The 16,005-nt window shown below is 37.7% G+C and overlaps 1 protein-coding gene across 14 annotated transcripts in view; it reads left to right on the top strand.

The window, feature by feature from the left end:
* DYSF (dysferlin) overlaps positions 1-16,005 on the top strand; it is a 328,923-nt gene that overhangs the window by 280,827 nt on the left and 32,091 nt on the right. For all 14 annotated transcript variants that reach the window (XM_006862906.1, XM_006862903.1, XM_006862904.1 and 11 more), the window contains one exon: positions 7,338-7,436. In XM_006862906.1, the coding sequence (XP_006862968.1) occupies positions 7,338-7,436 (99 nt within the window). The remainder of the gene's footprint in view (positions 1-7,337; positions 7,437-16,005) is intronic.

The following is a 16,005-nucleotide window of genomic DNA, read 5'->3' as shown; positions in this document are numbered from 1 at the left end:
CTTGCAGCTGTTTTTTTCTCATTTGAGTTGTGCCCCAGCAACAAGAGAATTTCCTAAAAGCTTTGCTCCATCCATGTCTTTAAGGTTAACTCTACTTTGAGGATGCAGTTCTTCCCCAGTCGTATTTTGAGTAACTTCCAACCTGAGGGAGTTATCTTTTGGCACTACATTAGATAATATTCATTGCTATTCATAAGGTTTTCAGTGGGTAGCCTTTCAGAAGTGGTCAGTCTCTCCTTCCTTCTAGTCTCAAACCTGTCCACCATAGGTAACCCTGCTAGTATTTAAAATACCGATGGCATAGCTTTCAGTATCATAGCAACACACAAGTCACTATAGTAGAACAATGACAGATGTGTCAATGTTGAATAGCAATTGTGTGGTGGTGGTGTAGTGTGCTTCTGAGTTGGTTCCGACTCACAGTGACCCTGCATAAGGTTTCTGAGACTGTAAACCTTTACTGGAGTAGAAAGACTCATCTTTCTCTTGTGGAACAACTGATAGATTCAAACTACTAACCTTGTGGTTAGCAGTCCAGCTTATAACCCACTATGCTAAATGTGTGTGTGTGTGTAATTCTAGTGGGTATAAAATGTTATCACATTGTGGTTTTGATTTACAATTCCTTAATGGCTAATTATGTTGAGCATATTTTCATGTGTGCATTGACCATTTGTATCTTTTCTTTGGAGAAATGACTATTTAAATCCTTTGCTGTATTTTAATTTGGTTATTTGTGATTTTGTTAATTGAGTTATAAGAGCTTTTTATAAATTCATCTGGCAGTTTGTCGTTCTGTGGTGGCTTGTGTGTTGCTATGATTCTAGAAGCTATGCCACTGGTATTTTAAATAACAGCAGGGTCACCCATGGTTGACACGTTTCAGCTGAACTTCCAGACTTATATAGACTAGGACGAAGGAAATACAGATTACTTCTGAATATTTAGTCACTGAAAATTTTATGAATAGCAGTGAAACACTGTCAGCACCAAAATATTGAATATTAAAACATGAAGAAGAGCATCACAATATCTCCATATATAATGTGGGAAGATGAGCCCCTCAGGTTGGAAGGCACTCAAAAAGCTGCCTCCTCAAAGTAGAGTTGACCATGATGACGCAAATGGAGTAAAGCCTTCGGGTTCTTAATTTGCTGATGAAGCACAACTGAAAATGAACAGAAACAGCTGTAAATGTCTATTAATAATCAGAACATGTATTGTATGAAGTGTGAATCTAGCAAAATTGGAAAATGTCAAAAATGAAGTGCGTAAACATCAATATCTTAGGCATTTATGAGCTGAAATGGACTAGTATTGGCCATTTTGAATCTGACAATTGCCTGGTTTACTATGCTGGGAATGGATGACAGATTGAAGAGGAATGGCATCACATTCATAATCAAAAAGATATTCCAAGATCTGTTTGTAACTATAGGATAATAGCCATACACCTACAAGGAAAATCATTTAATACAACTGTTATTCAAATTTACACAACTACTAAAGCTGGTGATGATGAAATTGAAGAATTTTACTAACTTCTTCAGTCTGAAATTAATCAAACATGCAGTCAAGTTGTATTAATAATCACTGATGATTGGAATGCAAAGATTGAGAACAATAAGGAGTCAGTAGCTGGAAAATATGGCCTCGGTGATAGAAACAATGCTGGAGATCACATGATATAATTTTGTAAGACCAATGATTTCTTCATTGCAAATACCTTTTTTAAACAACATAAAACACAACTATACACATGGATTTCATCAGATGGAATACGCAGACATCAAATTTACTAAATCTTTGGAAAAGCTCCATATTATCAGTCAAAACAAGGCAAGGGGCAGGCTGTGGAACAGACCATCAACTGTTCATATGCAAGTTGGCACTGTGGGTTAATGTACTGGGCTCTGTATGGTTGGTTTGAACCACAAGGTCGGTTGTTCAGCTCACCAGCCGCTCCTCAGAAACCCTACGCAGTGTCACCATGTGTCAGAACTGACTCTACAGCACTTAACAACAACAACAAGTTCAGACTGAAGCTGAAAAAAAATTAAAACAAGTTCACAAGAACCAAAATATAACTATGAACATATTACACCTGAATTTAGAGATCACCTCAAGAGCCGATTTTGTGGGTTAGATATTAAAGGCCAAAGACCAGAAGAGTTATGGGATGACATCAAGAACATCATACAGGAAGAAAGCAAAGGGTCCTACAAGAAAGAAGGACAAGACCAAAATGGATGTCAGAAGAGACTCTGAAGTTTGCTTTCCAGTGTAGAAATGCTAAAGCAAGTGGAAGAAATGAGAGGGTAAAAGAGCTGAATAGAAAATTTCAAAGGTTAACTCACGAAGACAAAGTTAAATATAATGAAATGTGCAAAGACCTTGAGTTAGAAAACCAAACGGGGAGAACACACACAACATTTCTCAAGCTGGGGGAACAGAAGAAAAAATTCAAGCCTTGACTTGAAATATTGAAGGAATCTATGGACAAATATTGAATGATGCAGAAAGCACCAAAAGAAGATGGAAGGAATATACAGAGTCACTGTACCAAAAAGAAATGGTCGATGTTCAGCCATTTCAAGAGGTAGCATATGATCAAGAGCCAATAATACTGAAGGAAGAAGTCCAAGGTGTATTGGAAAAACTGGGAAAGAACAATGCACCAGGAATTGATTAAATACAAATTGAAATATTTCAACAAACTGATGTGGCACTGGAGACACTCATTCATTATGCCAAGAAATTTGGAAGATAGCTACCCGGCCAACTCTTTGGAGGAGATCCATATTTGTACCCATTCCAAAGAGAGGTGACCCAACAAAATGGGGAAATCATTGGACAATATCATTAATATTGCATGCAAATAAAATTTTGCTAAAGATACTCGAAAATGGGTACTACATCACGTTGACAAAGTACTGCCAGAGGTTCAGCTGGGTTCAGATGAGGATGTGCAACTAGAGATAACATTGCTGATGTCAGATGGATCTTGGTTGTAAGCTTTACTGACTACACAAAGGCTTTTGATTGTGTGGATCATGACAAGCTATGGACAACATTGTGGAGAATGAGTATTCCAAACACTTAATTATGCTCATGAGGCATAGCCTTCCATATGAGTTGTACTTCAATGTAAAGAAAACAAAAATCCTCACTGCTGGACCAATAATTGACATCATGATAAATGGAGAAAAGATTGAAGTTGTCAAAGATCAACCATCAACACTGTGGAAGCAGCAGGCAAGATATCAAAAGAATTATTGCACTAGGCAGACCTGGTGCACAAGACCTCTTTAATGTTGAGCAAAGATGTCAGTTTGAAGACTAAATTGTGCCTGACCCAAGCTGTGGTATTTTCAATAACCTCATATGCATGTGTAAGTTGAACAGTGAATAAGGAGACTGTAGAATTGATGCATTTGAGTTATGGTATTGGTGGTGTTGGTGGTTATGTGCCATGGAGTCGGCCCCAACTCATAGTCACCTTGTATAGGGTTTCCCAAGGTTGTAAATCTTTATGGGAGCAGAAAGCCTCACCTTTCTCCCATGGAACCAATGGTAGTTTTGAACTACTGACTATAAGATTAGCAGCGTGACTCGTAACCACTGTGCTACTAGAGCTCCTTTATGGTGTTGGAGGAGAATATTAAAAGTACCGTGAACTGTCAAAAGAACAAACAAATCTGTGTTGGAAGAAGTACAGCCAGAATGCTGTTTATTAGCTAAAATTACTAGCTAAAAAAAACTAAAAAGGGTTTAGTCCTATTATGAAAATGGGTCCATATTTTTTATTTGTTAAGCTTTAAAAAATCTCATTGTTTGTGAATGGTTTTCCATGTCAATAAATATATTTCTAAGGAACATTCTGTTGTATGTAGGGCTTTTGAGCACAGTGACTCCATATGCTTGTATAGCGTTTCATCATATGTATGTTCCATACTTTTCCCAAATAGGTTTTTGCTGTTGAACATGAAGTTGTTTCCAATTTTTGCTATTATAAATGACTGTAAAACTTTATGGATATCGACAGTTATTTTCTTTGGGCAGATTTGTAGAACAAGATTGCTGGACCAAAGTGCATGGATGTTTTAAAGGCTGTGTTATATGAAGTCAAAATGCCTTTTGCAAAGATTGGGAATTTGTGACCAATACAAAAGCAACAACACAGGCAGTCCTTGGGTTCTGAACTGTGGACAGCTCCTACTTGCTCTTTTATGTTATGTCAATTATCCCTCACTTTGAAATGATTGAACCAATCTCCCTATTTGATACCAATTCTTCGTGACTATCTGCACTTGCAGCACAGGAAGCGTTTATGTCACTGAAAAAGCTTCAGAAGTTTTTCTTGCACTAACCCACTGCCATTGAGTTAATTCTGACTTCACATAGAGTTTCTGAGACTCTAACTCTTCATGGGGGTAGATAGCCTCACCTTTTACCCACAGAGCATCTGGAGAATTTGAACCACTGCTCTTACAGTGAGCAGCACGATGCTTAACCCACAGCGTCACCAGGGCTCGTTGCTTGCACTAAAGTAAGGCTAAATAAAAACTGTCTGCACCTGTACTGAGTTACTTACAAATTCTTAAAAACATTTGCATTGCGGGGACTGTGTGCCATTTTATCAGTAATAATAATTAATCTTTTCATTGAACTTACATGCCATGCACTGTTCTAAGCATGGACTCCTTTATTCCTCACAAGAACTCTGTCAAACTGGTGTCTGTTTTTCATTTCACATATAATTAATTAAATTGATTTCTTGTTTTACTGCATTACAGTATAATGGATTGATACAGTAGCTGTAGCAATGGGCTCAAACATAGGAATGATTTTGAGGATGGGCATTGTCTTGTTCTGTTGTATATAGGGTTGTTGAGCACAGGGGTCCATATGGAAAGCACTGAACTGTGAACCACAAGGTCCATGGGTCAAGCCCATCAGTCACTCTGTGGAAGAATGTTGAGGCTTTCTGCTTCTGCAAAGATTTGAAGCTTCAGAAACCCTGTACAGGGTTGCTATGAGTTGGAATTGAATCGATGGCACTTAACAACCACAATATAGGGTCATTATGAATCGTAAGGAGTCATGATGTGGGGCTGTTGGTTAATGAACTGGACTGCAAAGTCGGTTTGAACTGCAAGGTCTGTGTGATTCAAGCTCACCAGCCACTCCTCGGAAACCCTGTACAGGGTCATTATGGGTTGGAACTGACTCAACAGTACTTAACAACAATGACAATGAATCATAACTGACTTGATGGTACTTAATAACAACAACAGTCAGACTGTGACTGTTCTGAGTTTTATTTCTTAGACTTTATTAAGGTTCTTTGTGGCTTTTTTATTTTTTCTAAATGCTCCTAGTGTACTGGAAAAGAAGGTATACTTTGTGTTTTCAGATTACATAATGTTTGTCTAATTGACACTATTAATATTATTATTAAGTCTCTGTGACTCCATATTTTTTTTTTTTTTACTTAATTTATCAAAATGTGGGAAATGTAATAATGTCTTCACAATTCTGTGTTCCTATAATTTCTTAGTACCAAACACACTGGTTGGTGTCAATTTATACTCAATTCTATGCCTTAGTTATATACTCAAATCTGTAAGTATTTGTGATGGGAAAGAAAATAAAGATTTAGGAGAAATCAAACAGCTAAACTGAAATCCCATTCTAACTATTGCTACCTATGTGTACATGGTTGCATGCATATCGGTGTCTGTATTTGTGTATGTTATGGGAATGTAGATGTGTTACAGCAGTTTGTGGAAAATTCCATTCTCTTTTAATTTCATTTTCCCCACAAACTCTTTGAAGCCCCCTTTCATGTTCCTCCATGTGTTGGTGATTGTTTCAGACTGACATGCATGTCTATGTATGTTTGTTCATCCATAGCGTCTTTTTCTTTAAATTGAATTGAAAACTTCAGGACTGGGTTCTGCCTTCATTATTGCTGGGTTTTTCTAGAATGATCACAAGTCAGAAAGCTCTGCTACTCAGAATCCTAACCCATCTGAATTTGTCTCCTCTCTCCTGGCTGCAGAAGGCCCTCCTGGTAAGCTGGTCATGCAGGCTGCTTTACTCCCATTTTCTGTGTTAGGTGGCTGTGGCCACACGGAGGGTATTAAGACCACACTTCCAGGTTCAGGGGAGATGCTGCAAACTTCATCCTATTCACTCAGTGTGTCTGCTCACGCACACTTGAGCAGACGCAAAGTCACACACATCCTTAATAGCTGGAACTCAGTGGTCTGGACATTGGTTCAATGGCAGCCACCAGCATTTATAGTAACTCTCAGGCAGACAACCAGTGCATCTTATGGAATGAGAGTGTAATACATACTCTAGGGCTGCTGGAAAATAATCTCCAAGCCCATCTCCTCCCACAGAGGAGAACAGTGTGTCCCACAGTGGGCTCTCCTGATACAGTCTCCTTGGCTCATCCCACTAACCTGGATGAGCTGTCATGAGAAAGACTCAGACCAAGTACCCAACCTGGGGAAGGTTTTGAGGGAGCCTTGTGGAAGAGTAACAATCCATTTCTTGCTGACTCCCCAGGCAACAAGGCACACAAATACCTAGACACAGCGTAGGAATGTTCTTGATATAGGAGCTCAGAGGGCCTGCAGATGCAGCACATGTACAGGAGCAGCTGAAGGTGTAGAGACCAGTATGTGCTAAAATAGGCCTATCCACTTTTTCCTACAAAGATGAGAACCTGGAGGAAGGGAAGGGCTGGGAGTTTGTATTACCATAAAATTCCTGTGCTACCTTCTAAATGATCATATTTAGCAGTGTGTCTTAAGAATAGTGAGCATTTAGTAAATATTTATTGATTTCCAGGGACTAAAACTTGATTTGACATTGGGAGAGGTAGAGTTCTGATGTCTAATGCTTGTTTTATTGCTGGGGTGAGTTGAAGGCAGGAAACTCTTTGGGGTCTGAGTTTTCCGTGTCTACCATTTTTTATTCATAAATAACATGTTACAGACATTTCCCCCAAAGAGTTACCTTCTGCACCCTCTGATTCTAGTCACAGTATGCCCCAGGATAAAAGAGCATTGTAATGAATATGCCCACTTCCCAGAGAAGAGCTCAGCAGAATCACACCATGAGTGTGGGCAGACCCAGGACTGGAATGTCTGTCTCTCAATACCTTGTAACACTTCCTAGTGAGGTGGGAGGCTCCCGCTCTCTGTTCTCCAAATTCCCTCAAAGGCCGGGCCAGCGCCAGTGACCTTGTCAGGTATCCAATTCAGAAGGACCTTTCTTGAAAGTTCTGTTTCTTAGACCATCTCTTGTTTTTACCCACTCAGGAGGAGGAGTTCATTGATTGGTGGAGCAAGTTCTTTGCCTCCGTAGGCGAGAGGGAAAAGTGTGGCTCATACCTGGAGAAGGATTTTGACACTCTAAAGGTGAGGTCTGTCTCCTAAATGGTTCCATGCAGCTCAATAGCCATTGAGCACATTCTATGGGCAGTGGGAGCTACAACAGAAAGATATAATTATCTAAGTGTTCCTCTCTTCATTTGGTGATGACTGATGAATCCTGATGAATTAATTGGGGTGAGAAGGATGGCCCAATCGTTTAGAAATAGAAGACAGTGTGGGCTGGCGTATCCAAGACAGTATTTCTGGGAGAATACAGGAAAACACTTAAGTATTTATTGGTGAAATGATGCCTGGGATTTGATTTAAAATACTACTCCCCTCAAAAAAAAAAGAAAGAAAAGTAAGGGGGAAGATAGATGGTGGTGAGCGACCCTCTGGAACTATAAAAAATATGGGAATCACAAAACATTGAAAATTGTTAAAACTTAGAAATGAGTACTTAGGGATTTGTTACATCATTCAGTTTCTTGCAGTATTTTTTGAAATTTTCTACGATAAAAAAATTTATATGCGAAAAAGAAGTCAGTTTGATTTTGAAGTACCTTAGATTCTTCTCACACTAGAAATCACCTGTTGTTGCTGTTGTTATGTGCCGTGGAGTTCCAAGTCATATAGTGACCCTGCATAGGGTTTCCGAGGCTGTAAATCTTTATAGAAGCAGAAAGCCTCATCTTTCTCCTGCGGAACAGCTGGTAGTTTTGAACTGCTGACCTTGCGGCTCATAGCCCAATTCGTAACCACTATGCTACCAGAGTATAAAAACTTGGTAAACTTGGTTTCTATGAAGAATACCAGCCAAATTTGGGCATTTTGAGGAAATATCATCACACTTTTTAAAAATGTACTACTTTATAAAAAGTTAACCAGAACCAATTTCAAAATTGTTCCCTAAGAGAGTTGTATAACTTCCAGGGCATGGCTGCCAGATAACATTTAGGATGCCCAGTTAAATTTGAATTTCAGATAAACAATAAATAATTTTTTAGTATAAGTCTGCTTTAAATATTGCATGCAATTTTATTATCTAGAAAGAATTCATTTTTATCTGAAATTCACCTTTAACTGGGTGTTCTGTATTTTCACTTATTAAATCTGGTAGCCTTATGACTGAAACGTAAATAGGGAAGATTCTGTACCCCATGATGACATTCTGGGCACAGGTTTTTAGACATTTGAGAACAGAGGTTCCCTAAAGGAACTGGGTAACTGAGACTTGAAGCTACTTGGGGTAGTGGGTGGCTTGGATTTTCAAGGGATTCTGCTGGCTGGAAAGCCTTTGGTGGATCCTCTGGAGGGTGGTTTAAAATGTGGCAAGAGTTGTCTTTGATACACTGGAGGCTTCCTGTGAATTGGCCTTGGAGATGTGTACTCAGAGATAAAACCACAGGTACAGGCTTAGGCAGAGGTTTCCTGAGGCAGTTCTTCCTTGAATTGGTAGATGACTGTTTGAGGTTGGGCAGAGAGATAGAACTATGTGTGCACCAGGAAGATCTGACACATTAGGTTTGGCATGTGCTACTGTTGCCTTGCCAAAAAAATGAGGAAAAACTAAGCAGGAATGAGCACTTCTGCCAGAGTGGACTGTGGCCCTGACCCCTTCACTGCTCCCTCAGAGTCTGGATGCTGAATTGGCACCTACGTTTCCACCTTGACCTTTCTGAGGAGGTCTCTAACAGCATCCAAATGAAAATGGGATCTCCAAAACAAAATGTGTTCAACCTGTTTCTGGGGGACATACCAGAATTCTGATCCTTTGAGGATAAGTAAATAGAAGAAAAACCACCACCAACAACATGGGTCTTTGAAAAATAGCCTGTAGCATTATGGAGAGAATGAAGAGAAAAAAATGTATTTTTCTGGAGTCTGGGAAAAAAATAACAACCCATCAGCTCATAGTCTAAACAATAAAAAATACAGCAAGAAATCATAAAAAGCAGAAACCATAGAAAAAGCCATAGGGAAAGAACAAAGCATATTCGTTTCCCTAATGAATGAAAATGGATTCAATGTACTTATTAACTAATAAAGACTTTTAGACTATGTCAAAAGTCAAAGCTGACGTCTTTAAAAGACACACTTAATACAACTTAGACTAGTTAAACAAATAAATATTTTAAGAATGATATTATTGGTAAATATAAAGAACAAAAAAACAGATTGAATTTAAAGTAAAAATTATAGGAAACAGAAAGAAGTTTTTTATATAAACAAAAGGTATATATCTCAGTGGAAAAATTCCCAAACATTTATGCATACAGCAGTATAGCTTAATGATATATAAGGCAAAAGTTGATAGGAATCTGAGGAAGCTTCAAAAACTTCATGGACCACCCATTTTTCTAGAAGGTGAAGATGTTGGCAGTTGGGAAGACCAGAACTAAGGTGTCTACCATAATTATTTTGGTAATCTGGTCAATTAACAAAACAATAACTGCTTTTAGATTAACAAAATAAATCTGTCTGACCTAGAATGTCTATGGAAAATGGAATGCAAAGATAATGGAATATATTATATAATATATAAATTAACATCCCCTTCACGCTGTGGGTTAATGCAAAGTCAGTTTGAACTGCAAGGTTGGTGATTTTGGCTCATCATCTGCTCCTCGGAAACCCTGTTCAGGGTTGCCATGGGTTGGAACTGACTCGATGATGCTTAACAACAACACCATCATATATAAAGTAGGAGTATTGATGTGGCACTGTGAGATAAAACACTGGACCACAAGTTAGTTTGAACCACAAGGTTGGCAGTTCAAATTCACCAGCTGCTCCTTAGAAAGTCTATACAGGGTTGCTATGAGTCAGAATTGGCTTGATGGCACTTAACAACAACAACATATATAAATTAAAACCTCTCAGAAACTAAAGTACAGAATAACAAATTGGAGTTATGGTGAGGACTTTTTTTCACCTTTCTCCTTGACTGTTCAAGCAAGCAATAAATAAGAAAGCAAACAAAAGATCTGAATGATGAGATAAATATTTTTGAAGCTATAGCAAGCACTATAGTTCTAAAATGGAAAATAAAAGACAATGTGCTTTTTGTCTAATGCCCAAAGAACATTGAAAAAATTTGATCATATATTAGTTTAATAATAAGTTACTAAAGGCAGGAAACATACAAGGCAGATTAAGATGCAGTAAAATGAAGGAGATTCATAGCAAGAGTTTAAATAACAGCAACAACAAAACACAACCACTTAGAAATTGTTTAAATTAGAAGTCTTTAATTGGGACTTCCAGCATGAATATGGCTGTATAAGTCAGCAATGTTACCCTTTCCTCCTAGAAATCATATGGGCTCCATTTTCAGTAAAAGTTGGAGACAAATAAAACCCACAGGTTCTAAAATATATATGAGAGTGGCCCAAAGGCAATTGAGATTGGATAAAAGCCACTCAGCAATAAGTGAAGAGAAGGCACAGGAAGAATGATAAAAAGACATAGTGGTATCACATCTTAGAAAGCAAAATGTATTTTCCAATGGAAAAATGTTGATAGTTATTTAAGACAATTGAAGGGTGCATGATGGTTTATTTTTATTCTCTTTACTTTTGTGTATGCTTGAAAAAGTCCATAAGAGACCATTAAAAATGATTGTTGTTAGGTGCCATGGAGTTGATTTTGACTCATAGTGATGATCCTGTGTAACAGAGTAGAACTGCCCCAGAGGGTTTTCTTGGCTGTAATCTTTATGAACACAGATCACCAGATCTTTCTCCCATGGAGCCTCTGGGTGAGGGTGAGTTTGAAATGCTTTGGACATAGATATAAGCTGGTGACAGAAGCTCTCTGAGATCTCTGCTGAAAAGCTGAGAAGATGAAGTGATGCAGGAATCACACATATGAGCCGTATTTGAGGGGGCAGTCTACCTCTGTGTCAGAAACAAAAGATACAGATTGTCTAGGAAAATCTAACACATCTAGTGACAATAATATAAAATATGGGGTCCTGCTGTGGCGCTGTGTGTTGATGCACTGGACTGCAAGGTCAGTTTGAACTGCAGAGTCAGTGGTTCAAATTCACCAGCTACTTCTCAGAAACTCTACAGAGTGTTGCTATGAGTTGGAACCCAATCGAGGGTACTGAACAACAATAACATAAAATATAGTACAGGGATAATTCAAGTATACTATTAAAAATAAGAGAAAACACACATCAACACTTAATAACAAAGGAGCCCTACCCACCAGAAAAACTTTGCCATGGAACCAATGAGATGAAATCATTTGCTTTGAAATTTTCCAAAATCAGGCAATCAAAATGCAAGGCAGAAACACAGGAACTCAAGGTATAAGTAGTATGAGAGGAAATGAAAAATGAGCTGAGAAGACTCGGGAAAGAAGAAGAAAATATCAAAACTTTCTCAGAAAGAATGATGAAATTGGAAGGAGCAGAGGGGAGAATAGGCACACTGAGAAACACAGTAAGGAGCAGGGAGGATGGAAATCTTAAAAGTAACCAAAATAAAATGGAAAAAAGAATTCTAAAAGAATAAAAAGAAATGAGATATAAAAGATAGACAAAGGAGATCCAACATTTGTGTAATTTGAGTATCTAAAGAAGACAACAAAACAGTGAAAACAAAGTAAAACCAACTATAACAAATAGTTTGATTAATATAGATTTCATGAAATGAAAGAATAATTGACTCTGAATTTTGAAAAATTTCACTGTGCGCTGGGAAAATTAACCCTGGTTGGTCACTATGCCACTATATTCTAGCATAGTATTTGCACTTTAGAAACAATGAAAGAGAATTTCTTGTGTAATCATATCTCTTTCCTCCCCCCAAATTAAGTAATTTAAAATAAGGAAGTAAATCAAGTTGGCTTCAATTTTTCTACAACACTGAATGTCCACAACCAGAAACGTATCATTTATAAGGTCATCAGAGAAAGAAAGGATTTGATACTCAACTAAGCTGTCTTTCAAGCCTAAAGACTAGATAGGAAAAATACTTTTAAGTATTCAGGAACTAAGAGGATATTGTTCCTGTGAGTCTTTCTTGAGGACACTTCTAGGAGATAGACTTTAATCAACTAGGCGATAGCTAGGAAAACCACACAGACATATACACAAAACTGGTTGTAATTATATTTACCTTAGAACTAAAATGAAAACAAATGAAAGGGGTTACAGTAAGAGGGCAGGATTTAAATGGTATTTGCAAGGACACCACCATTTGTCAATTTGTCATACTATGGTGGCTTGCATGTTGCTGTGATGCTGGTTACTATGCCACATGTATTTCAAATACGAGCAGGATACACCCACGATGGACAGGTTTCAGCTGAGCTTTCAGACTAAGACAGACTAGGAAGAAGGAGGGGCAGACTATTTCTAAATGTTTACCCACTGAAAACCGTATGAATAACTGTGGGTCTCACCCTGTCAGATAGCATCAGAATATTGACTATTATAATGAATGTTGTTGTTGTTGTTTAGTGCCATCAAGTTGGTTCTGACTCATAGTGACCTTGTGTAGGGTTTCCAAGGAGCAGCTGTTGAGTTTGAACCACCAACCTTTTGATTCTAACTGACCTTGTAGTCTATTGTTTTATCCTACAGTGTCACACCAGGACTCCATTATGATGAATGGCTCCAGCATATTGTCAGATGTAGTGCCAGAAGATGAGTCCCTCAGATTTGAAGGCTCTCAAAATATGACTAGGGAAGAGTTGCCTCCTCAAAGTAGTTGACTGTGATGATGCAAATGGAGTAAAGATTTTGAGACCTTCATTTGTAGTCGGGAAACAACTCAAAATGAGAAGCAGTTGTAAGCATTCACTAATAATTGGAGCATGAAATGTACGAAATATGACTATAAGGAGAATGAAAGTTATAAAAACTGAAACAGAACATGTAAAGATTGATATCCTAGGCATTAATAAACGGAATTGGACTAGTGTTGGCCATTTTGAGTCTAACAATCATATGGTACTATGCTGGGAGTGACAAATTGAAGAGGAATTGGCATTGTATTCATCATCAAAAAGAACGTTTCAAGTTCTATCTTGAAGTATAATGGTATCTGTGATAGGATAATATCCATAGACCTACAAGGAAGACCAGTTAATATTATTATTATTCAAATTTATGCACCAACCACTGTAACCAGTGATGATGAAATTGAAAAATGCTATCAACTTCTTCATTCTGAAACTGATCAAACATGCAATCAATATGCATTGATAATTACTGGTGATTACTAGAAAAAGGTTAGAAACAAAGAAGAAGGATCAGTAGTTGGAAAATATGACCTTGGTGAAAGATGCTGGAGACTGCATGATAAAATTATCTAAGACCAATGACTTATTTATTGCAATTACTTTTTTAAAAAACAACATAAAAGACAACATAAAAATAGACTTCACCAGATGGAATACACAGATATCAAATTGACTGCATCTGTGGTAAGGGATGGTGGGAAAGCTCCATATCATTAGACAAAGCAAGGCCAGGGGCAGACTGTAGAACATACCATCAGTTGCTCATATACAAGTTCAGGCAGAATCTAAAGGAAATTTAAAAGGTACATAAGAGCCAAAATTTGACCTTGAACATATCCAATCTGAATTTAGAGATTGTTTCAAAAACAGATTTGATGTGTTAGACACTAATACCAGAAGAGTTGTGGGATGACATCAAGAACATCATACAGGAAGAAAGCAAAAGGTCTAAAAAGACAAGAAAGAAGGAAAAGACAAAAATACATGTCAGAAAAGACTGAAACTTACTCTACAGTGTAGAGATGTTAAAGCAAATGAAAGACAAAAGGAAGTCAAAGAGCTGAACAGAATATTTCAAGAAGCTCAAGAAGAAAAAGTCAAATATTATAATGAAATGTGCAAAGATCTGGAGTTAGAATACCAAAAATGAAGAACATTTCTCAAGCTGAAAGAACAGAATTAAAAATTCAAGCCTCGATTTGAAATACCGAAAGAGTTTATGGGAAAAGTGGAGTCCTGGTGTGGCACTGTGGGTTACTACAATGGACTGCAAAGTCAGTTTGAACTGCTAGGTCAGTGGTTCAAGCTTACCAGCTGCTCCTCGGAAATCCTATACAGAGTTGCTATGGGTCAGAACCAACTCAACGTCACTTAACAACAGCAACAACAATGGGGGGAAAACATTGAATGATGCAGAAAGCATCAAAAGATGGAAGGCATACACAGAGTCACTGCACCAAAAAGAAGTAGTTGATGTTCAACCATTGCAAGAGATAGCATATGATCAAGAACCAGCAGTTCTGAAGGAAGAAGTCCAAGGTGCACAGAAGGCATTGGCTCTGGGAATTGATGGGAATGAAAATAGTAATCTTTCAACAAACTGAGTCATCACTGGACACACTTATTCAATTATGCTAAGAAATTTGGAAGACATCTACCTGGTCAACTGATTGGAAGAAACCCATATTTGTGCCCATTTCAAAGAGAGGTGACCCAATGGAATGTGGAAATCATTGGACAATATCATTAATAACACATGCAAGTAAAATTTTGCTAAAGATAATTCACAAAAGGTATAACAGTACGTTGAAAGAGAACTGCCAAAGATACAAGCCAGATTCAGATGAGGATGTAGAACAAGGGATGTTATTGCTGACGTCAGATAGATCTTAGTCAAAAGCTAAGAATATCAGAAAGATGTTTGCCTGTGCTTTATTGATTATGCAAAGGCTTTTGACTGCAAGACATTTGAATATTACATTGCCATTAAGAAGGATGTTGTAGAAGTATATTTTTGACATGCAAAGATTTTCATAGTACACTGTTAGGTAAAAAAAGCAAGTTAAAGGACAATTTACATCCTGCAATCCCATTTTGGTAAAATATAAATATATATAGAGAGAAACTATTCAGAAGTTACCAAATGTTAACTAAATAACAGGTTGTTATTTTTGAGAATCAGAGTTTGAGGCAGTATTATTAATCTTGTCTTTGTATATAATTACAGTTTCTTTAATTTTTAATACCACCACTCGTCTGTCAGTTTGTTGTACTGTGGTGGCTTGTGAGTTGATGTGATTCTGGAAGCTATGCCACCGGTATTTTAAATACCAGCAGGGTCACCCTTGGTGGACAGGTTTCAGATGAGCTTCCAGATGAAGACAGACTAGGAAGAAGGAGTGACTATTTCAGAATATTTTAGTTACTGAAAACCTTATGAATAGCAGAGAAACACTGTCAGATATAGTGCTGGAAAATGAGCCCCTTAGCTTGGAAGGCACTCAAAATGTGACTGGGAAAGAGCTGCCTCTGCAAAGTAGAGTTGACCATGATGACACTGATGAAGTAAAGCCCCTGGGAGTAAAGCCTGAGGGACCTTCATTTGCTGATGGGGCACACCTCAAAATGTAGAGAAACAGCTGTAACATCTATTAATAGTCGGATATATTACCAAGTATGAATCTAGGAAAATTGGAAATTGTCAAAAATGAAATGGAACGTATAAACATTGATGTCTTAGGCATTAGTGAGCTGAAATGGACTGGTATTGGCCATTTTGAATGTGACAACACATGGTTTACTATGCTGGGAGTGACAAATTGAAGAGGAATGGTGTTGCATTCATTGTCAAAAAGAA

Source organism: Chrysochloris asiatica, unplaced genomic scaffold (assembly GCF_000296735.1).
Source record: "Chrysochloris asiatica unplaced genomic scaffold, ChrAsi1.0 scaffold00052, whole genome shotgun sequence".
Taxonomy (NCBI): Eukaryota; Metazoa; Chordata; class Mammalia; order Afrosoricida; family Chrysochloridae; genus Chrysochloris; species Chrysochloris asiatica.
Note: the sequence above shows the minus strand (reverse complement) of the source record. Positions and strands in the feature narration are given on the sequence as shown.